Source organism: Bos grunniens, chromosome 25 (genome assembly GCF_055505025.1).
Source record: "Bos grunniens cultivar Pamir isolate PY7600 chromosome 25, Bosgru_T2T1.0, whole genome shotgun sequence".
In the NCBI taxonomy this organism is placed as follows: Eukaryota; Metazoa; Chordata; class Mammalia; order Artiodactyla; family Bovidae; genus Bos; species Bos grunniens.
Window position 1 is genome coordinate 23,875,159 of NC_141189.1, and position 22,067 is coordinate 23,897,225.

The 22,067-nt window shown below is 41.3% G+C and overlaps 1 protein-coding gene across 1 annotated transcript in view; it reads left to right on the forward strand.

Moving 5' to 3' along the window:
- Positions 1–22,067, forward strand: part of DNAH3 (dynein axonemal heavy chain 3) — a 247,772-nt gene that overhangs the window by 59,717 nt on the left and 165,988 nt on the right. Inside the window, exons 19-25 of the mRNA XM_086375467.1 lie at positions 1,101–1,192; positions 6,709–6,823; positions 11,661–11,777; positions 13,153–13,332; positions 14,012–14,148; positions 16,813–17,014; positions 18,887–18,979. Of these exons, the coding sequence (XP_086231593.1) occupies positions 1,101–1,192; positions 6,709–6,823; positions 11,661–11,777; positions 13,153–13,332; positions 14,012–14,148; positions 16,813–17,014; positions 18,887–18,979 (936 nt within the window). The remainder of the gene's footprint in view (positions 1–1,100; positions 1,193–6,708; positions 6,824–11,660; positions 11,778–13,152; positions 13,333–14,011; positions 14,149–16,812; positions 17,015–18,886; positions 18,980–22,067) is intronic.

The following is a 22,067-nucleotide window of genomic DNA, read 5'->3' on the forward strand; positions in this document are numbered from 1 at the left end:
AATAATGTATTAGTACCTTCTTCACCTTGTTGGGAGAATGACGGAAGTACGTAAAGCTCTTAAAACAGTGCCTATCACATAGTAAGCCTGCAGTAATATTGCTTTTGTTATTTCATTACCTCAGTGGTCCTCCAGGTGATCTCAGAACCCAGATTGGAAGCTGTTTGAATTGGGTGATTCACTCACACTTTCACTCCACAAGTGCTTATTGATGTTACATTCCAGGCCCCAGGGACACAGGGCTGAATGAGACAGAACCTGATGCAACTTGCATATCCCTTCCTGCTCTGATATTCTTTAGTCCTACTGGAGCTGGGCAGATGCAAAACTGGGCAATAAGGTTTTTTACAGAGCTTCATTCCCCCAACTCACATGCTCTTCTTGAGCACACATAACCGTCATGCTGCCCAGGTCTCTCAATCCCTATAAAAGTGTTCAAAAGCCATCATAGACTTCATCAAAGACTGTTCACAGGGATATTTTCACTTAAAAGATAAAGTGGGGTAATATTTACATGAAAGAAATGGGCATAACAAGTGCTGACATTTCCAACCAGTTAGTACACTGAGTTGGAAGGGAGATTTTTCTCTTTCCCAGCACCCTCAGATCACAGAATTTGGGAATCTGTCTGTCCCATGTTTTATTCAGCACATCCAGCAGCTTCTGAGCATGAACCACATTTTTCCCTGGTTCACTGCCTGGGAGCACAAAACCGGACTTAGTTGTGAGGGCTGTTAGGTAGTGTGAGACCCATAAGGTACCCACATGTTTGCATTATGCCAAGTTCTGGTGGGAGAACAACCCCCAGTAAACCAGACACAATGCAGTTGGGGCCCTAGGCTGCCTCCAAGATACTTAGACCTGCACTGTCCAATTCGATAGCCACTTGCTACACTCAGCTATTTAAACATAAATAAGTAAAATAAAATTTGAAAATCAGTTCCTCGGTCACATTAGCCACCATCTCAGGGCTCACCAGCTGAATGTGACTGATGGCTCCTGCCCAAGACAGCACAGCTCTAGAACATTTCAGTCATCACAAGAAGTCTACTGAACAACACTAATTTGGACAATACACACTTGTTTTTTTCTCTTCGCAGATCAGTGAGATTGTCGGCTATGAAATAAAGCCCACTGAAACGACTTGTCTCTCAAATATGCTGGAATTTGGATTTGGCAAATTCATTGAAAAGTAAGACGTCTCCTTTCAGAAAGTTTTTTGGTCAAGGTATCTGTAATTTCCTATAGTTGTGTGACTGGCTGTATAGCAAGCTACATTTCTCATTCTGGTTTAGGAGAACCTCTATTTCAGCTGACTAGCAGCTGGTGAAGCTTTCATCTCCAGCTGTGGAGTTTCTGTTTTTTGTTTAATATTTATTTATTTGGCTGCATCAGCTCTTAGTTGCAGGATCTTTGATCTTCGTTGTGGCATGTGGGATCTTTAGTTGCAGCATGCACACTCTTAGTTGAAGCGTGTGGGATCTAGTTCCCTGACCAGACATTGAACCCAGCCCCTTGCATTGGGAGTGCAGAGTCTTAGCCACTGGGCCACCTAGGGAAGTCCCTTCAGTTGCAGAGTTGATGTCAGATTACAACTAGAAAATTGAGTTAGAGATTCTATTTCAAAAATAAAATTTTTTAAAGAGTTCTTTGAACCTGAGCTCCAAGTCCAGCTAGACTTTGGGCAAGACCATAGAACTTCTCTGGGCCTCAGTTTCCTCCTTGTTAAACAACAGCAACAAACAGAAGGGGCTCTCTGAGCTAAATAAAATATGGTCAAATGAGAGATCTCTTCACTTGCTTTCTCTCCTTCTCCAAATGCCCCTAGAGTTTGCATGTGAGAATTTGTACTATTGAAACTGCTGTTTTTATGACCAGAGATTCTCAGAACCCTGTTTGTTTTTCCATACTTCCTTTAGGGTGATGGGTGGGGAGATGTGTTCCTGAGACTAAAGACCCCGTTAGGCAACTGGGTTTGGGCTCACTCAACACACATGATTCTCGGATTGTGATCCCAGTCCAGCTACATCAGCATTACCAGCGAACTTGTTAGAAATGCACATTCTCAGGTGCCACCCCAATTTGTTCAATCAGAAATTCAAGGGGTGAGCACTGCAATCTGTGTTTTAACAAATACTCCAGGTCAGTGCTGTGCAGTACAGGAGCAGCTTGCTACATGTGGCCTCTCAGCCTTTGAAATGTAGCCTTTCTGAATTTGCTGTGCTGAGCGTGTAAATAAAGGCTGGCCTTCAAAGATTTATTAAGGAAAAAAAAAGCAAAATACCTATTTTAAATAGTGATTATGTGTTGAAATTATAATATTTTATTGTTGTTGTTCAGTCGCTCAATCATGTCTGACTCTTTGCGACCCCATGGACTGCAGCATGCCAGGCTTCCCTGTCCTCCACTGTCTCCTAGAGTTTGCTCAAACCCATGTCCATTGAGTCAGTGATGCCATCCAACTATCTCATCCTCTGTCACCTACTTCTTTTCTTGCCTTCAGTCTTTCCCAGCATCAGGGTCTTTTCCAATGAATCAGCTCTTTGCATCAGGTAGCCAAAGTATTGGAGCTTCAGCTTTAGTATCAATCCTTCTAATGAATCTTCAGGACTGATTTCCTACTGGTTGGATCTCCTTGCTGTCCAAGGGACTCTCCAGAGTCTTCTCCAGCACCACAACTCACAAGCATCAATTCTTTAATGCTCAGCCTTTTGTATGGTCCAACTCTCATATCCATACAGGACTACTGGAAAAATCATAGCTTTGACTAGATGGACCTTTGTCAGCAAAGTAATGTCTCTGCTTTTTAAATCACTGTCTAGGTTCATCATAGCTTTTCTTCCAAGGAGCAAATGTCTCTTAATTTCATGGGTACAGTCACCATCTGCAGTGATTTTGGAGCCCATGAAAATAAAGTCCTGTTACTGTTTCGATTGTTTCCCCATCTATTTGCGATGAAGTGATGGGATCGGATGCCATGATCTTCGTTTTCTGAATGTTGAGCTTTAAGGCAACTTTTTCACTCTCCTCTTTCACTTTCATCAAGGGGCTTTTTAGTTCTTCTTCACTTTCTGCCATAAGGGTGGTATCATCTGCGTGTCTGAGGTTATTGATATTTCTCCCGGCAATCTTGATTCCAACTTGTGCTTCTTCCAGCGCAGTGTTTCTCATGATGTACTCTGCATATAAGTTAAATAAGCAGGGTGACAATATACAGCCTTGACATACTCCTTTTCCTATTTGGAACCAGTCTGTTGTTCCATGTCCAGTTCTAACTGTTGCTTCCTGACCTGCATACAGGTTTCTCAAGATGCAGGTCAGGTGGTCTGGTATTCCCATCTCTTTCAGAATTTTCCACAGTATATTGTGATCCACACAGTCAAAGGCTTTGGCATAGTCAATAAAGCAGAAATAGATGTTTTTCTGGAACTCTCTTGCTTTTTTGATGATCCAGCGGATGTTGGCAATTTGATTTCTGGTTCCTCTGCCTTTTCTAAAACCAGCTTGAACATCTGGAAGTTCACAGTTCACGTATTACTGAAGCCTGGCATGGAGAATTTTGAGCATTACTTTACTAGCGTGTGAGGTGAGTGCAGTTGTGTGGTAGTTTGAGCATTCTTTGGCATTGCCTTTCTTTGGGATTGGACACATGCATTTTCACCAAGTTTATGTAATTTTATTAAAGGGCCTCATTTTCCCCAGTAAGATGTTCCGAAGAAATAGCGGCTCTAGAATAATTATGCTGCACTGAGTATTTTATATGTATTGGCCAACTTATCCATCACAACAACCTAATATTCTAGGTAATTTTAGTCACGTTTTACAGATGAGAAAATAAATTGATTAGAGAAATTAAGTAACTATCCAGAGGTCGCAAGAACCAAGACCTGAGCCCAGGCTAGCTGACTTCAGAGCCTTAATTGTTACTCTTTACTGCCTTGAAAGATAAACCCACCTTTGGAGACAGAGTGTGAGTAAGTACACAGCATCCTGCCACACTTCTCGCCACCGGGCTCAGTTGTGACAGATCCAGAAGTGGTAATGCCTTGGCCAAGTTGTTAACCTCTGTGTGCCCAGTCTCCTTATCTGTAAAATAGAAATAATAATAGTAACCAGGTGATCAAGAGTTATTGTGAGGATTATGAGATAAGGCATGTAACCTGAACTGACTTAATTTTTAAGTTCTCAGCTACCACCTATTAGTGAGGTATGGTGCCCTCTATATATAGCTCACTCTCTGTAGTTAAGGTAGTTTTATCACAGCCCACAGTTAGTTAGGGGGCTTCCCTGGTGGCTCAGACAGTAAAAGAATCTGCAATGCTGGAGACCCAGATTTGCTCTCTGAGTCAGGAAGATCTCCTGGAGAAGAGAATGCTACCCACTCGAGTATTCTTGCCTGGAGAAATCCATGAACAGAGATGCCTGGCAGGCTACAGTCCATGGGGTCACAAAGAGTCAGACATGACTGAGTGACTAACAGTGCATTTGGATAAGGTCAATTTAATATACTTCATGGACTCCCAACCTTAGTAATCCCCTCCTGCAATTATCTGCATAATCATAAGTCATAAGGCACATTTCCAAGCATTTTGTCTTATTTAATTATACCAAAACCTTTGATATGGGCAAATGGGGACTGAAGGCCTGTCAAGTGACTTAGTCACAGCCACACATCCAGCCTATTTGTCTCATACTCATCTGGGTTGACACCTGCCTTTATTATTCTCTTTATGCTCACTCAATTTAGTTGTCTCCTGAGAAGGTCACATTTAGGATGGTGACCATGCTGCTGATGTGTTCATCTGGCATTATCCATGCCTCTTCTACTTCCCTCCGTGAGGCTAAATTTGGGTTTTCAGCTCAACTCAGTTGCCCTGTTTGGCTGACCACATGTGAGTGATTCTATTGCTCCTCCGATAGAGAGGGCAGAAAGTACATAGTTGGGGAGAAAGAAACACTGGATTAGGAGTCAGAGGAACTGGTGTCTAGACCTGGTTCTGGCCCTCTGCAGCTGTATATGTGGCTTTGGACATGTCACTTGCTTCCTCTGGGCTTCAGTTTGCTAAAATGTATGTAAAGATCAGATGGATACAATGAAAGAGAGTGCTGAGGCAGACAGAATAATCCTTTTCCCTCTAAGAACTCTGCTTCCCAGTTCTTCAGCCACACCTGGATTTAGCTCTCCTGCAGAAAGAAGAAGAATTTATCTTCCCCTTCTCTCACTATGTCTCTCTTTCTATGGAACCTCTAGAGGGGCTGTTCCATGGATAGGCCAATGCATCAGGAAAATATCAGATATGTTTTTTAAAAGTATGGACAGAAAGTGGAGAAAAAGCCATCATATAAATTAACAGAAGTTCTAAGATCTGAATAAGAAGTCAATAATAAATCAAACCTGCGTCTCTTAAGTCTCCTGCACTGGCAGGCAGGTTCTTAACCACTCATATCACCTGGGAAGCCCACTAATTCTGAAGTAAATAGGAATAAGGAGTAAATGAAAATGGAAAAAAGATCTTGTTTTAATGCTTAAAATAGTGGTTCTCAACTGGGGATGTGCACCCCCAGGGGATACTTTGCAACACCTGGAGACATTTTTAGTTGGTGCAACTGGCAAGGGGTGAGGACTAGGGGAGTCAGCTACTGGCATCTAGTGGGTTGAGGCCAAGGATGCTACTAAACATCCCGCAGTGCGAAGAACAGCCACTCGCAACAAAGAATTATCTCCCTGTATTAGTTTTCTAGTGCTGCTGTAACAAATACCATAATCCAATTGGCTTAAACAACACAAATTTACTTTCTCACAATTGTAGGTTTGAAGTCTAAGGTCAAAGGGGTTTTTCTTGGGGGTGGGGGCAGGGGATAGGGACTGAGGGCTGGGATTTGGTTTCTTCTAAGGCCTCCCTCCTTGACTTGCAAATGACTGCCTGCTCCTGTGTCCTCCTATGGTCTTCCCTCTATGTATGTATCTTAATCTCCTCTTCCAATAAAGATTCCAGCCACTGGTCCAGTGGCTAACACTTCGCACTCCCAATGCAAGAGGCCCAGGTTCAATCCATGGTTGGAGAACTATGATCCCACATGCCACAACTAAAGACCCGGCACAGCTAAATAAATAAATACTTTTTTTTTTTTTTTAATGATACCAGTCATATGACCTCATTTTAATTTAACTACATCTTCAAAGACTTATTTGGGCTTCCCAAATAAGTGGTAAAGAACCTACCTGCCAATGCAGGAGACATAAGAGACATGGGTTCAATCCCTGGGTAAGGAAGATTTCCTGGAGGAGGGCATGGCAACCCACTCCAGTATTCTTGCCTGGAGAATCCCATGGACAGAGGAGCCTGGCAGGCTGCAGTCCATAGGGTCACACAGAGTCAGACACAACTGAAGTGACTTAGCACGCAAAGAACTATTCATGTCCAAACAGGATAACTCACATTATGAGGCACTGGAGGTTAAGACTTCAATATGATTTTTGGAGAGATACAATTTAGCCTTTAATATAGCCCCGAAAGTCCATAGTGCCAAGGGTAAAGAAACCCTGCAAAACATTGGAGATACTGGTAAATATTAGAAGAGGATGGTAAACTTTTTGTAAAATTAAAGGCTTTTAAAATTTCTCTAATGGCTGAGCTGAAATTCCTCCTTTGATGTATTTTTGATGCCTCCTCTGTTGATGTTACTATCACTCTGTCTCCTCTTTAGACTGGAGCCCATCGGTGCAGCTGCCAGTAAGGAATACTCTCTGGAGAAAAACTTGGAGAAAATGAAGTTAGACTGGGTTAACATGACGTTCAACTTTGTGAAGTACAGGGACACTGTGAGTCTCAGTCCAACAGTTCAGCCCCCTGAGAGCAGCCCATTTATTATGTAGTAAATTACAGAAGGGATTCAAAATAGCAAGAGAATCAAGGAAGAAGGATCTCTAATCTGTCTTAAAATTTTTTATTGATACATAATTGACATATAACATTTGTAAGTTTAAAGTATACAACGTGTTGATTTAATTCTTTTACATATTGCACTATGACTACCATCCAATATGATTACCATTAACACCCCTATCATGTCACATACCTATCCTTTCCTTTCTGTGGTAGGATAATTAAGGTCTAGTCTTAGCAGCTTTGAAGTTTTTAATACAGCATTGTTGTCTATAACCACTATGCTGTTGCATTAGCTTGTTTCCTCCTGTCTGACTTCCTGTGCCAGGCAGCCTTCATTCCACACACCATGGAAGGATGCATTTTCAAATGAGAAAGGCCTTTTAATTCAGAGCAACAAGCTTTCTATTGAAAAGGAGCTGAATAGCCTCCCGAATTAGCACCTCCCAGGGAAGGCACCCCAGGTCCCTCAGAAATATAACTGAGGTGGACAGTACTCAGCACTTCTCAAGTGTTATTAAGTGCAGGAATCACCTGAGAGTCTTTCTAAAGTGGAGGTTCTGATCCAGCAAGCTTAAGCTGAGTCCCGAGGTTCTGCAATTCCAGCAAGCTCCCAAGTAATACTGAAGCTGTGGTCTCTGGACCCACATTTTGAAGAGCAAGGCTGTACACTTTCTTTTCACTGGTGCTTCTAGAAAATATATAAGTTCATAGAGTGCATAAACCTGAAAGGTTTGCTCAGCCATCTTCAGAGGCTGTCTTGTTCTTGGGGTGGGCCATGAGAAGGAGAGCTTGCTGCTTAGGTGAGGCAACAGGCAGAAATTCATATAATGCAGGGCACTGGCTCTTTAAGCAGTGCATCTCAACCCTGGTACTCCTTCTGGTCACTCAGTTCCAATGTGCCTGTGTTGAGGGTGGCTGGGGAGCACTCCCACACTACCATGCAGTATATGACACCAGCTGGGTGCCTTACGATTCAATTCAGTTGTAAGTAGACACTATCTACCCAGAGATTCCATAGGTTAAGACTACAAGACTGCCAATTCTCCTCACCCCCGACTTCAGATGCCAGTCTCAAGCCCAGGTTATCGTGCTTCTGACCAACCAGCTATAGATTGGAGGTCTCTCCTTGGGTTCATTTAATTTGTTAGAACTCAGAAACAGTTTACTTAATAGATCACTGGATTATTATAAGATATAGGACCCAGGAACATCCAGATGGAATGCCTAGGGCAAGGTATGGGGGAGTGGTGTGGCATTTCCATGCTCTTTCTGAGCATGCCACTCACCCAGATCTCATGTTCACCAACTCAGAAGCTCTCTGACCACTCTCCTTTTGAGTTTTTATAAAGGCTTCATTACTTTGGCATAATTGACTAAATCATTGGCCATTGGTAATTGAACTCACTCTCCATCCCCATTCCCCTGCCAGGAGACAAGTTGGTGGACTAAAAGTTCCAACCCTCTAATCACAGGGTTGACTCTCCTGACAACCAACTCCCCACCTTAGATGTGGTACAAAAGCCACCTCATTAAGAAAACAAAATCTCTGTCATCCCTTAGGAAATTCCAAGGGTTTTAGGAGCTGTGCCAACAACAGGGACAGAGGCCAATTATCTGTCTTACTATAAATCACAACATTACTCTGGCCTGGGATTCTGTATTTTTAAGGCACCCCTGAATTTTTTCTTATCTCTCCTTGCTGTTCTTTGGAACTCTGCATTCAGATGTTTAAATCTTTCCTTTTCTCCTTTGCTTCCACTTCTCTTCTTTTCACAGCTATTTGTAAGGCCTCCTCAGACAGCCATTTTGCTTTTTAGCATTTCTTTTTCTTGGGCATGGTCTTGATCCCTGTCTCCTATACAAGAAAATTATAGACATCAAGGAAACATTTCATGCAAAGATGGGCTCGATAAAGGACAGAAACCGTATGGACCTAACAGAAGCAGAAGATATTAAGAAGAGATGACAAGAATACACAGAAGAACTGTACAAAAAAGATCTTCATGACCCAGATAATCACTATGGTGTGATCACTCACCTAGAGCCAGACATCCTGGAATGTGAAGTCAAGTGGGCCTTAGAAAGCATCACTACGAACAAAGCTGGTGGAGGTGATGGAATCCCAGTTGAGCTATTTCAAATCCTGAAAGATGATGCTGTGAAAGTGCTGCACTCAATATGACAGCACATTTGGAAAACTCAGCAGTGGCCACAGGACTGGAAAAGATCAGTTTTCATTCCAAACCCAAAGAAAGGCAATGCCAAAGAATGCTCAAACTACCGCACAACTGCACTCATCTCACACACTAGTAAAGTAATGCTCAAAATTCTCCATGCCAGGCTTCAGCAATATGTGAACCGTGAACTTCCAGATGTTCAAGCTGGTTTTAGAAAAGGCAGAGGAACCAGAGATCAAATTGCCAACATCCACTGGATCATGGAAAAAGCAAGAGAGTTCCAGAAAAACATCTATTTCTGCTTTACTGACTATGCCAAAGCCTTTGACTGTGTGGATCACAATAAACTGTGGAAAATTCTGAAAGAGATGGGAATACCAGAGCACCTGACCTGCCTCTTGAGAAACCTATATGCAGGTCAGGAAGCAACAGTTAGAACTGGACATGGAACAACAGACTGGTTCCAAATAGGAAAAGGAGTACGTCAAGGCTGTATATTGTCACCCTGCTTATTTAACTTATATGCAAAGTACATCATGAGAAATGCTGGGCTGGAAGAAGCACAAGCCAGAGTCAAGATTGCCGGGAGAAATATCAATAACCTCAGATATGCAGATGACACCACCCTTATGGCAGAAAGTGATGAAGGACTAAAAAGCCTCTTGTTGAAAGTAAAAGAGGAGAGTAAAAAAGTTGGCTTAAAGCTCAACATTCAGAAAACGAAGATCATGGCATCTGGTCCCATCACTTCTTGGGAAATAGATGGGGGAACAGTGGAAACAGTGTCAGACTTTATTTATTTGGGCTCCAAAATCACTGCAGATGTTGACTACAGCCATGAAATTAAAAGACGCTTACTCCTTGGAAGGAAAGTTATGACCAACCTAGATAGCATATTCAAAAGCAGAGACATTACTTTGCCAACAAAGGTCCATCTAGTCAAGGCTATGGTTTTTCCAGTGGTCATGTATGGATGTGAGAGTTGGACTGTGAAGAAAGCTGAGTGCCAAAGAATTGATGCTTTTGAACTGTGGTGTTGGAGAAGACTCTTGAGAGTCCCTTGGACTGCAAGGAGATCCAATCAGTCCATTCTAAAGGAGATCAGTCCTGGGTGTTCATTGGAAGGACTGATGCTAAAGCTGAAATTCCAGTACTTTGGCCACCTCATGCGAAGAGTTGACTCATTTGAAAAGACCCTGATGCTAGGAGGGATTGGGGGCAGGAGGAGAAGTGGATGACAGCGGATGAGATGGCTGGATGGCATCACCGACTCGATGGACATGAGTTTGAGTGAACTCCGGGAGTTGGTGATGGACAGGGAGGCCTGGCATGCTGCGATTCATGGACACGGACACGATTTGAGCAACTGAACTGACTGACTGAACTGACTGACTTTTTTAAAGTGCAGTGTGAATTGAGAACTAAAACCCTAAATGCTCTCATACTTCCCTGTCTCCCAGGCTGCATGTCATCCATTGTGACTTCTTTTGCTCTTTCTCTCAATGCCTTGATTTCATTTGATTAACAACTGTAGACAAGTCAATGGAAGGGAGGAAAACTGGGGCCCCTCCCAGAAAGACCAGGCCAAAAGGTGTTACATGATCTGATTGGATTAGATAGATAGAGGCTTTGGGGCTGAGTTGAGGAGTTAAGTTGAGGAACCTGATAACAGCTCAGTTACTTCTGGCCAGTCTTCAGAGTTTTTGATTGAAGTAGCTATAGGCAATGGTCAACAGCAAAATAAGAATCAAGGTACCACTTTATTAAATAGCTGGACTTACCTCCCACTACAGAGCTACTGGTAAAAGGTGGATGAGAAAATATATTCTAGCTCCAAATTAACCACCCAGATATAAGCCTGAAGGAAGTGAAAACAGAGTAAGAAAGACCAGACCTACCACAGGGGGACAGCCCCTTATCAGCTTGCTTGCCACATGGCCCAAGAAGAGAAGTCTATCTACAAGGACTAACTTTTAAGACATAGTAACCCTAACTACTAGTAAAATATGCCAAAAAAAGGTGCTATTGGTATCTGAGTACTTTTAAAATGGTTCCCTCCCCCCAAAGAAATACTTAACAGCTTTGCTTATGAAGTAACTGAGTTCAGACAAACTTAAATATTTGTGCCCCATCAACTTAATAACTGAAAAAAGTACATATAAATTAAAAGAAAATATTTGTATTTTATTTTAAAATAACTGAAGTTATTTGCTGTGAGTTTGCTGTAGTGCCCTGGGGCACATGGTTTGGGAATGAAACCTAATCTAAGCAGATTAGCAGTTGATTCTACCCGAGGAAGCCAGGAAAGCAAGTGAACAGAAAATCAGAAACACAGAGAAGAGGACAGAACTCTTTCTCCTCCAGACAGCAGATTCTAGTTGCAGATCTAGGTTTGAACCACATTTGTTTTCTGCAAAGGAGGTAGAAAAGTCTTTAAGAATATTTTCAAAGTAGAAAATAGAAAACTCTCTCTGCTATAAGACATAGTGTCCCATAGAGGTGGAGATCTGAGCTGTGAGTCCTTTGGGGATCAGTATGAAAAGTTGTGGGAAAGAGGTCTGATTTTAACAGGGTGGGTCATTTTTATTTGCAGGATACAAGCATCTTGTGTGCAGTTGATGACATTCAACTGTTACTTGATGATCATGTGATAAAAACCCAGACCATGTGTGGCTCTCCATTTGTCAAACCAATAGAAACTGAATGCCGGGTAAGAGGAAATGAGATTAAATGTTTTGTGATGGCCCATTAGGCTCTGGGTTTCTTGGAGGAGCAGAAAGTTTTTGTTTTGTTTTTACTTTTTGACCATACCACGAGGCATGTAGAACCTTAGTTCCCCAACCGCTGTAGTGGAAGCGTGGAGTCTTAACCACTGGACTGCAAGGAAGTCCTAAAAGAAGATTTTTAAGTTCAATTAAAAAGAAAATCCACTTTCTCTTGATGAAAAGCGGCAACAACAAAAGACTGAGTGTTAGTCATTCAACTGTGTCCAACTTGTGTAATCCCATAGACTGTAGCCCAACCAGGCTTCTCTGTCCATGGAATTTCAGGCAAGAATGCTGGAGTGAGTTGCCATTTCCTTCTCCAGGGGATCTTCCCCACCCAGGGATTGAACCTGGGTCTCCCATGTTGTAGGCAGACTCTTTACCAAGTGAGCCACCAGGGAAACTTATAAAGACTGAAAGCAATAACCAAGTAAGCCTTTTTAACAGTCTGGCAGACTGAGCTTTTGCGACAGTCTGCTAAAAGAGAAGATAAGTGTTTTGAGTACAGCGAACAAAAATACATTTGGAAAGTATCTTATCGGTTTTAGAAATCTAGAATGTAAACTACTGGAGGTTAGCCTCCAGTTGATGTAGTAGAAGTAGAATAGGCTAAGGACATAGACTCGAGTCTGAGTGTGTTCAAATTCTGACTCTGTCCCTTATTGGTTGTGTGACTTTGGACCAGTTACTTGAATATGTCAGTTTCTGCATCTGTAAAGCAAGTTTTATAATAATATCTCCCTTGTGAATCTGTTGGATTAAATTGGTTTTCACGTACATAAAGCACTTGGACCATCACTTGGCACAGAGGAAGCCTTAAAACTATTATTGTTATTGTTGTTTTTTAAGATGACCCTGAAAATCAGGATATTTTTAAAATTCCTTTTTAGGCTTGTTTTTTCTTAATTATTATTATTCCTTTTTAGACTTTTTTTTTTAATTATTCCTGGTTTTTTTTTATTATCCCTTAAAAAGTTAAGATGAACCTTAACTTTTTAACTATCTCTTTCAGGATGCTTTCCAGTGTAAATTTTTTAAACAAGCTTGTAGCAGAGCTAACGCTTTCAGTTAATTGGCAGCATTGTTGTTGTTGTGATTATTCCACTAGGAACTCTATAAGGATAAGGAATCTTGTTTTCTCTTTCATTGCTGTATCCACTTTGCCTACAAGAGTGACCAGGACATAGGGGTCACTCAGTAAGTATTTGTGGAACAAGTGAATGACTGAATAAGTTAATGAATGCACCATTTGTTTAGTCAGTGGGTCTGTGATGCATAGTGGCATGTTAATGATTCAGATGTGAAATGCTAAATTTGCAGAAATGGGAAGAAAAGCTAGTTCGTGTGCAGGAAATTTTGGATGCCTGGTTAAAGTGCCAAGCCACTTGGCTGTACCTGGAACCAATCTTCAGTTCAGAGGACATCATAGCCCAGATGCCAGAAGAGGGCAGGAAATTTGCCATCGTTGATAATTACTGGAAATCACTTATGTCCCAAGCTGTGAGTTTTCACTCCCTAGCACATCTTACCATCAGGAATGTGTGATGCCATATAGATGTTCCTCATTATGCAATCCTACCATGTCTCTTGAAATCTATAAGTAAACTGGACTTTACCTAAGCTGATTTTTGCAAATTCAATATCTTTATACTTTTTTAAATTTCTGGTTATTTATTATTAAAAATTCAAACATGGGAATAGCAAATATTAAAATTAATGGCCTTTTGAAGTCCCAGCTTCATAGAGGTAACTATTTAAATTTAGATAATTTAGCTCCCATTCCTCATGAGATATAAGACTTTATTTGTTACAGGATAATATAATAAAGCTTATAAATCGAGAATAATTTTAGAATTCAAATAATTCACTATATTTAGTTACTCAGTTATTTAACAAATGTTCAAGGGGCCAGAGCAGATTAGTATAGAATATCATGGTCTGATTCCACAATCCCAGTAGTTAAAATATAATTGGCTTTGTTGCTTTTAGGTGCCCAACCCCAGCCCATTCAATCATGGACAGAGCAAAAGGGTATTATTATGAGCAGTCACCCTTGTGGGATTAGGAGGTGATTAGGCTAGGAGGGTCATTAATTGATGCACTAGTCACACACTTATTACAGTAATCAGTCTCAGAATCTGGGACCTCTTGATGATTATCACCTTTTTATGGAACCCAGGTGAAAGATACCAGGGTTTTGATGGCAGCGGACCAGCCACGGATGGCTGAGAGACTTCAAGAAGCCAACCTTCTGTTGGAGGACATCCAGAAAGGGCTGAATGATTACTTGGAGAAGAAGAGACTATTTTTTCCCAGGTATCTAGTATTGTTCTCTTGTTTGAATTTGCCCTCTTGACCCACATATTGGTAGAATTACATTTTTTTTTTTTTATACTGAGAGTTGGCTTCTACTCGTCTATTCCATGAGCTTCTTTGATGGCTCAGTCGGTAAAGAATCCACCTGCAGTGTGGAGACCTGGGTTCAATCTCTGGGTTGGGAAGATCTCCTGGAGGAGGGCATGGCAACTCACTTCAGTATTCTTGCCTGGAGAATCCCCATGGACAGAGGAGCCTGCCAGGCTACCATCCATAGGGTTACAAAGAGTTGGACACAACTGAGCGACTAAGCACACAAGCACACACACACATCTATTCCATATTCTTTAGAGGTTTTCCATTCCCCAAGAGACAGCTCTCAGGGGTAATGCATGTCTTCATAGTCACTATTTAGAGTGAGGTTGAATGGACACCAATGGAGCCAGCATAGTCAGACACCCAGTTAGAGGGGTATAGTACTCAAAACCCTGGACTTTGGAGTTAAGCAGACCTCATAACCACGTATGGCTATCCAGCACTTGAAATGTGGCTAGTGTAACTTAGTAAAATTTTAATTTATTTAGTATTAATTTTTTAAAGGTAAATAGCCACATTTGGCTAAGGGCTTCAGTGTTGGATAACACAAATACGGCACAGATAGTGAAAAAAACCTTGACTTGGAAGCACAAAACTTTGTTAAGAGGAAACCTCTGAAATATGAGCTTCCAATCATATGCCCACTAATGTTTTTCCTAATAAAAATATGAATAATAGCCAACATTAATACAGTATTTACCATATGCCAGGTCACCACTTTAAGTGCCTACACATATTATCTGATTTAGCCCTTACAATAATCCTATGAAGTTGCTAACATTGTTTTTACCCCAGTTTTACAAATGAGGAAACAAAACTTGCTGAAAAGCATAAGACTGGTAAATGGACAAATTCAGGTAGTCTGGATAAGACACTCAGTTATTTAAATTTTCTGAGCTTCATCTTCTCCCTAAGTTAATTAACTACATATACAAAGTATCAGTATTTCTTTGTGTATTTTTATGGAATAAAACAAAGCACTCTCAGAAAAGACTTGGAAAATGTTCTTGATAGTCACATGTTTTAAATGAATTTTATCTTGAAAATACAGAGTGCTAAATAATATTTTTAGTTTTAAATTATACAAAATACTAATTATTACTCTTATGGCCATTGAGCCTTATTCATTGTTACACATGATGAATTCGTAGAGATCACCTATTTGAATTTCACTTGGGAGTGGGAGAAATTGACATCCTAATTAGATAATGGTTAGTCAACTACCCAACAAATAATTATTGAGTTATTCCTATCCATTCAACCCTCAGTTACAGTGTGTTAATTTGCTTTGCTACATAACAAGCCACCTCCAAACTTAGAAGTGTAAAACAGCAACTGTTTACTGAGCCCACATTTTTGTGGGTTGGAAAACTAGGCAGAGCTCAGCTGGGTAGTTCTGGCTTCATCAGGGCTCACTCATGTTGATTGCAGTCAACTGGCAGTCCGTCGCCTCAATCACTTGTCTGATGGTTAGTTTCCTGTTGGCCAGGGCAGCAAGGATAATTGAGCCAAATGTCTTTCAACCTCCAGAAGGCTAGCCTGGGTTTATTCATATGGTGATGGTTGCAGTGTTCCCAAAAGCAGCAGGAGTTGAAACTTCAAGGCCTCTTGATGCCTAAGCTTGAAACTAGTGCAAATTCATATCTTCCAAAATCTATTGGCCAAAGCAGGACTCAGAGCCAGCCAAGTTTCAAGAGATGTGAAAACAGACTTCATCTCTTGAACAAAGAAGTTACAAATATCGTGGCCTTTTGTAGATAGTGAAGGACAGAGAAGCCTGGTGTGCTGCAGTCCGTGGGGTTACAAAGGGTTGGACATGACACAGCAACTGAACAACAATACATACAGTGAAAACTGTCATTATATGATCCTTCCATTACTGAATGTAAAACCTAGTGGTTACTGTAGAGATTTATCCCTAGAACATTTTCTGAAAGTTTGCTGTCCCTGCCCTTAAGGTCTAAGTAAGAGAGTGAAGCTATCTTATTATCTCTGATATAAAACATGATAAAGCCCTCTGCACATAAATAGGCTCATTATTAATGTGCACTTATTTCCCACCTGTAACATTTTCTGAGAATAAGGAAAGATAAGGAAGTTTTCTTTCCTCCTGCCCAGTAGTTCTCAACACTGCTTGCACATTAGAATCGCAGGGATTTTTAAAAATATAAGATCCCAGATCAGTATTGGAATCTCTGGGCAGTGGAACCTTGGCATTAAAACTTTTTTCCCTAAACTCTGCAGGTGATTCTAAGCTGTAGACAAGGTTAAGAACCACTGCTCTGTTTAGATGTCTTTCAACTGATACCAGCTCCTCACGCACAGCCATATAAAACCCACATATAGCAGCTTTCATCATTTTTTCTTTTTTTTTGCTCTGAGTCAAAACTGTCTCCAGTCTCTATGCCCTAGATGAAAAACGGTGAAGGGGAGTTGGCCTTAGATAAGGCCCTAGAAGTAGCTGGTGTTCACTAGACTGTCATCTGCCTGACGGGGAGTATCACTTCTGTTGGGAACAGAAGCTCTTAGAAGAGATTCCAGTAGCCATCTTGCTTTGCTTTGAAATAGGTTCTTCTTCCTATCAAATGATGAGCTGCTGGAGATATTGTCAGAGACAAAGGACCCTCTCCGGGTGCAGCCACACTTGAAGAAGTGCTTTGAAGGAATTGCCAAGCTGGAGTTTACAGACAGTCTGGAGATTGTGGGCATGATCAGCTCAGAAAAAGAAATCGTTCCATTCAAACAGAAAATCTACCCAGCTCAAGCCAAAGTAATTCCATTTACCCATTTTTGAGTTCTTTTCTTTATAACAGCAAAACAGAGAGAAGCAGATTATATGTTGGTTAAGCATTTAGACTCTGGTTTCAGACTGTGTGGAACATTTAGATTCCACAACTTAATGATGGGGTAACTGGGGCTTCCCTGATAGTTCAGCAGGTAAAGAATCTGCCAGCAATACAGGAGACACAGGAAATGTGGGTTCAATCCCTGGGTCAGGAAGATCCTCTGGAGGAGGAAATGGCAACCAATCCAGTATTCTTGCCTGAAAAATCCATGGGCAGAGGAGCTTGGCGGGCTACAAGCCAATGGGTCACAGAGTCGGACATGACTGAGAGACTAAGCACACAGCACAGCCGACTTTGGGGAACTAATCTTTCTGGGTCTGCTTGTTCATCTCTAAGATGGAGATTATACTGCAATTCACATGGCACCCTAAATTTGTGGAAAATTTTCAATAAAGCTTGATGTGGAAACAGTAGCAGGAACCAGATCCAAGCAACTTACTATTTAAATCTACATGAGCAGATCTAAATTCAAAGAGATCCAGTCAGATCAATAAACCGTCCAGTAGGGGCAGGTGTTTTTAAAGGTCAATAATACATCATGGATTTAATGCCATTTAGCTCACATTTTTAGTACATGTGCCCTTATATAACGAGTAAAATGTGAGTTACTTCCACTCTTGCTGAACATGACAGCACTTCACAGTAGAAGTAGACTAGCATTCTTGGCCTTGCTCGGTAGACCATTTTTGCCACCCACACATTTAAGTTTCAGCAACTAGGAATCACACCTTGGAACCAGACACCAGCTAGCCTACAAGTACTTGAGGTCAGCAGGTACAGTTACCTGAAACTCTAACACTGGATAATATGCTGCACATTCTAATTACCTGTAGAGATTTTTAAAACTCCATTTGTCCTGGCTGCATCCCATACCAATCAAATCAGAATGTCTGGGAGTGGGGTTCAGGAATCCATAACTTTTAAAGAACTCCAGATGATGCCAATGCTCAGCAAAGTTTGAGGACCCCTGGAATAATGCAAGAATTAAAACTGTTCAATTAGAAATGGACAGTTTATTTTATGAACTTGTAGACTAAAAAAATGTACCACCTAAAAGTTGAGTTCTGTTTTATTCAGCATACATTCTTAGGATGTCAAGTTAGGGAGGCAGCATCTCAAGTAAGCCTGAGAAAACTGCTGGAGGTTGGAGGGGAGCCAGGATATTTAGGAGTTTTGTGACTTCTGAATGTCAAAAGATTACTGTTAATGAAAGAAAACCAGATAGCACAAGTTAAGGAATTTATTGCTTTTATATGTATGAGAAGATGCAAGAGTCTGGGCTCACTGAAATCAGTCCTTTGATATCCACCTCAGCTATCTGGGGCCAGTATCCTGTGTTTTCACATCCTGAGTTTCCTCAAGCTGCACCTTTGGCGGTGACTGCAGCTTGTAGGCAGGTATTCTTTGTCTCCTTCCTGAGTTCCTTCAGGGCTCACCTTCAGGGGATACAGGGTGGCTGCAATTGCTGGTGGCTGCAACTTCTTTAATTAATGACATGACAGGCAATATATTATTTCTCAATCTAAAGTATAAATGTGTCAGTTGTCTCCTGTGAAGTTGTCTTTCAGAAAATGTGAAAGAAATGTATGTTAAAAAGTCTCTATTGTCCCTTTTTTGAAACATACACTTCTGAGAATACAGTAAATAAGTTTAACCAATAGTTAAAGAATATTGGCTTGAAGGTGTGCAAACCTTTGGCCTCCCTCCAGCCCTTTGCTGAGAGAAAGCTGGCCTCTGCCCATGGTCCCTCCCTCCAGGCTTGGTTAACTGTCCTCTCTGTCTGTCTCAACCTGCAGGGCATGGTGGAAAAATGGCTCCTGCAGGTGGAACAGATGATGCTTGCCAGTATGCAGGAAGTTATTAAACTTGGGATTGAAGCATATGTCCAGGTAAATGAAAACTGGGGCACACATGCCAGGGTGTTGGCACACCAAGAAAAATGTGGGGGCCAAGGTTAAATGGAAGCCCATCTTCCACTAAAACCCATCCCTCTCCTGATAAATAACACCTGACCCCTCTGTGCCTCTCTTCTTTTTCCATTTAAATCCTGGGGCAGTATATATAGTTCTGAATATGAAAGGTTTACAATTACAAGCAGCCCATACCAGTATATCCTATGAGCCAGAACCCTTTGATTGCTGTGGGCCAGTCCTTTCTGTGAAAATAATTGATGGCAAGAGGTTTATTTAGAGCCTCTTCCTGATTAAGCATCCCCTCCCCTAGGTTTTTCATTTAGCATTGCACATGCCCTGTTTACTTTAAAAAATTGCACAATGTGAAAATTGCAAGGTAAGTTTTATTTGGGGCAACAAGAAGACTGTAGTCTGGGAAATGGCACTTCAGACACCTCTGAGAAATTGCTCCATAGAGGTAGGGGGCAGGTCAGTATACATGTAATTTTGGTGAAAGGGGAATACATGCAATCAAGCACATATTTTTTCAGGTTTCTGCTAGTCACAAGGAGCACTCATCACCATGAAGGGTATTGGTGCTTTTCTAGATGGAAGGAGATATAAGAATTGAGCTGATAAAAATGGCTTCTGAAAAATGTCTATCTGAAGACCCATGCTGCAAGTTTTTCTCAGAGCACAGAGTGCCTCATTTCTGCTCTCCACCCTGAATTCCTTTTAGGGGATGCTGAAAATCAGCAGCTGCAGCAGCACATGATTTAATCCGTATAGAGGTAGATGGCAAGTGGCAATTTGTAGATGACACTCCAAAGGGCACAACTCATTTAGCTCCCAAAGCTTTAGGTGACTTGTATAACAGAAGGCGTAAGGGAAAAGAACCTGTCACAATTACTCTTAAGTTTACTGTTGGCAGACTAGATCTTTCAGTTCAGTTCAGTTGCTCAGTCGTGTCCAACTCTTTACGATCCCATGGACTGCAGCATGCCAGTCATCACCAACTCCTGGAGCTTGCTCAAACTCATGTCTATTGAGTCGGTGATGCCATCCAACCATCTCACCCTCTGTTGTCCCCTTCAATCTTTCCTTCAATCTTTCCCAGTATCAGGGTCTTTTCCAGTGAGTCAATTCTTCATGTCAGATGGCCGAAGCGTTGGAGCTTCAGCTTCAGCATCAGTCCTTCCAATGAATATTTAGGAGTCATTTTCTTTAGGATTTAGTGGTTTGATCTCTTTGCAGTCCAAGGGACTCTCAAGAGTCTTCTCTAACAGCACAGTTCAAAAGCATCAGTTCTTCAGCGCTCAGCTTTCTTTATGGTTCAACTTTCATATCCATACATGACTACTGGAAAGCCATAGCTTTGACTAGACAGACCTTAGTTGGCAAAGTAATGTCTCTGCTTTTTAAATTGCTGTCTAGGTTGGTCATAACTCTTCTTCCAAGGAGCCTTCCATCAGGAAGCTTCCATAAGCCTCTTATCCTTATCCATCAAAGGGCAGACAGGATGAAAACTACAACCACATAAAACTAATCAAACAAATCACATGGACCACAGCCTTGTCTAACTCAGTGAAACTATGAGCCATGCCATGTAGGGCCAAGATGGATGGGTCACAGTGGAGAGTTCTGACAAAGCATGGTCCACTGGAGAAGGAAATGGTAAACCACTTCAGTATTCTTGCCTTGAGAACCCCATGAACCCTTATGGCAGAAAGCGAAGAAGAACTAAAAGAGCCTCTTGATGAAAGTGACAGAGGAGAGTGAGAAATTTGACTAGATCTTTAGTCTCCTCTATTTTAAGTGTTTCTAACTTTGAGACCCCACCCCTACCCCCAGGACTTTTTCCATTAAAGAAGGAATATCCAATTAACACCTTCCCACTGATGTACCCAGGACTGACGCTGTTGCCTCTCTCCGTAGTATTTGTACTGTAAATGAAAAACCAAGTCCTTTGTCCCCCGATACATTATAAATAAAAAGTTAAAGAAAAATGGCTACCTGCATGAAGTTATTTCATGCAGTTGCATCTATAGCCAGACAAGCTTTTTCTGTAAAGGGCCAGATGGCAAATGATTTTCACTCTGCAGGCAATATACACCAATCACAACTATTTATCCTTGCCTTTGTAGTGCAAAAGCATGCTTAGATGATAGGTTCAACAATGGCCTGACTGTGTTACAACCTAACTTCAGACATGGCTCTCAAGCCATAATTTGCCTTCTATGGATAATTTCTATCTATGTACAGAGAAGTTTAAAAAAGTTAGGGGGTGTCATGGCTATAAAAATTGTGGAGCAGTATTGCAATATTATGTAGCTATCAAAAAGAGTAGTTATATAAATACTTTCTGAACAACACCTTGATTATAACTGTGTAAAATCCCTAGATGGGAGCATTAAAAAAAAAAAAGAGTTATTGATTGAAAAAAATGCACAACATTGAAAACAGCTCCATTACCATAGTCCTTTATGTCTCAGCATAGGAAAAAAACTCAGCAAGAAGCAAAGTGATAGGTAAAAAGGGATTTATTAGAAGAAGATGCTTGTGAGGCTTACAAGTGGGCAGGCAAGAGGATACCATGCCCCAAGAACCTACGGGGCTACAGTTTCATAATCAAAGAAAAAGTGGGTAAAGGAAGAACTTCTTTGTCTTTCTCAAGTAGACATTGTGCTTCCATCATGAGCTCCTCCTTCAAGTTGGGCAGGGGAGTTTTCTTGTCCCTACATGACCAAGCTAGCTCCACAGATTATTGTTTTTCATGCATGCAGAGAGCGTGTCCTAGGGGTTGTTAACGTACTGAGTTCACTGGGAAAGATGTGGCTTTCATGCCCCCATTGTTTTATTGTTTGGGGGCACGTCTTATGCTTCTGTTGCATGGTTTTGTTGCTAAACAAGCTGCTTGGTCTTATAGTTAAGCAAACCTGCTTTCTTGCATAGTCATTAACTTACAGGGGTCTCCTATATTTATTCTACTTACAATCCCCTAGTGAGATTAACTATTTAATCACCTACTTTGTCCCTGTACCCTATCCCTGTTACTGTGAAAGTTGTGAGCTGAGTTTTATTTGGG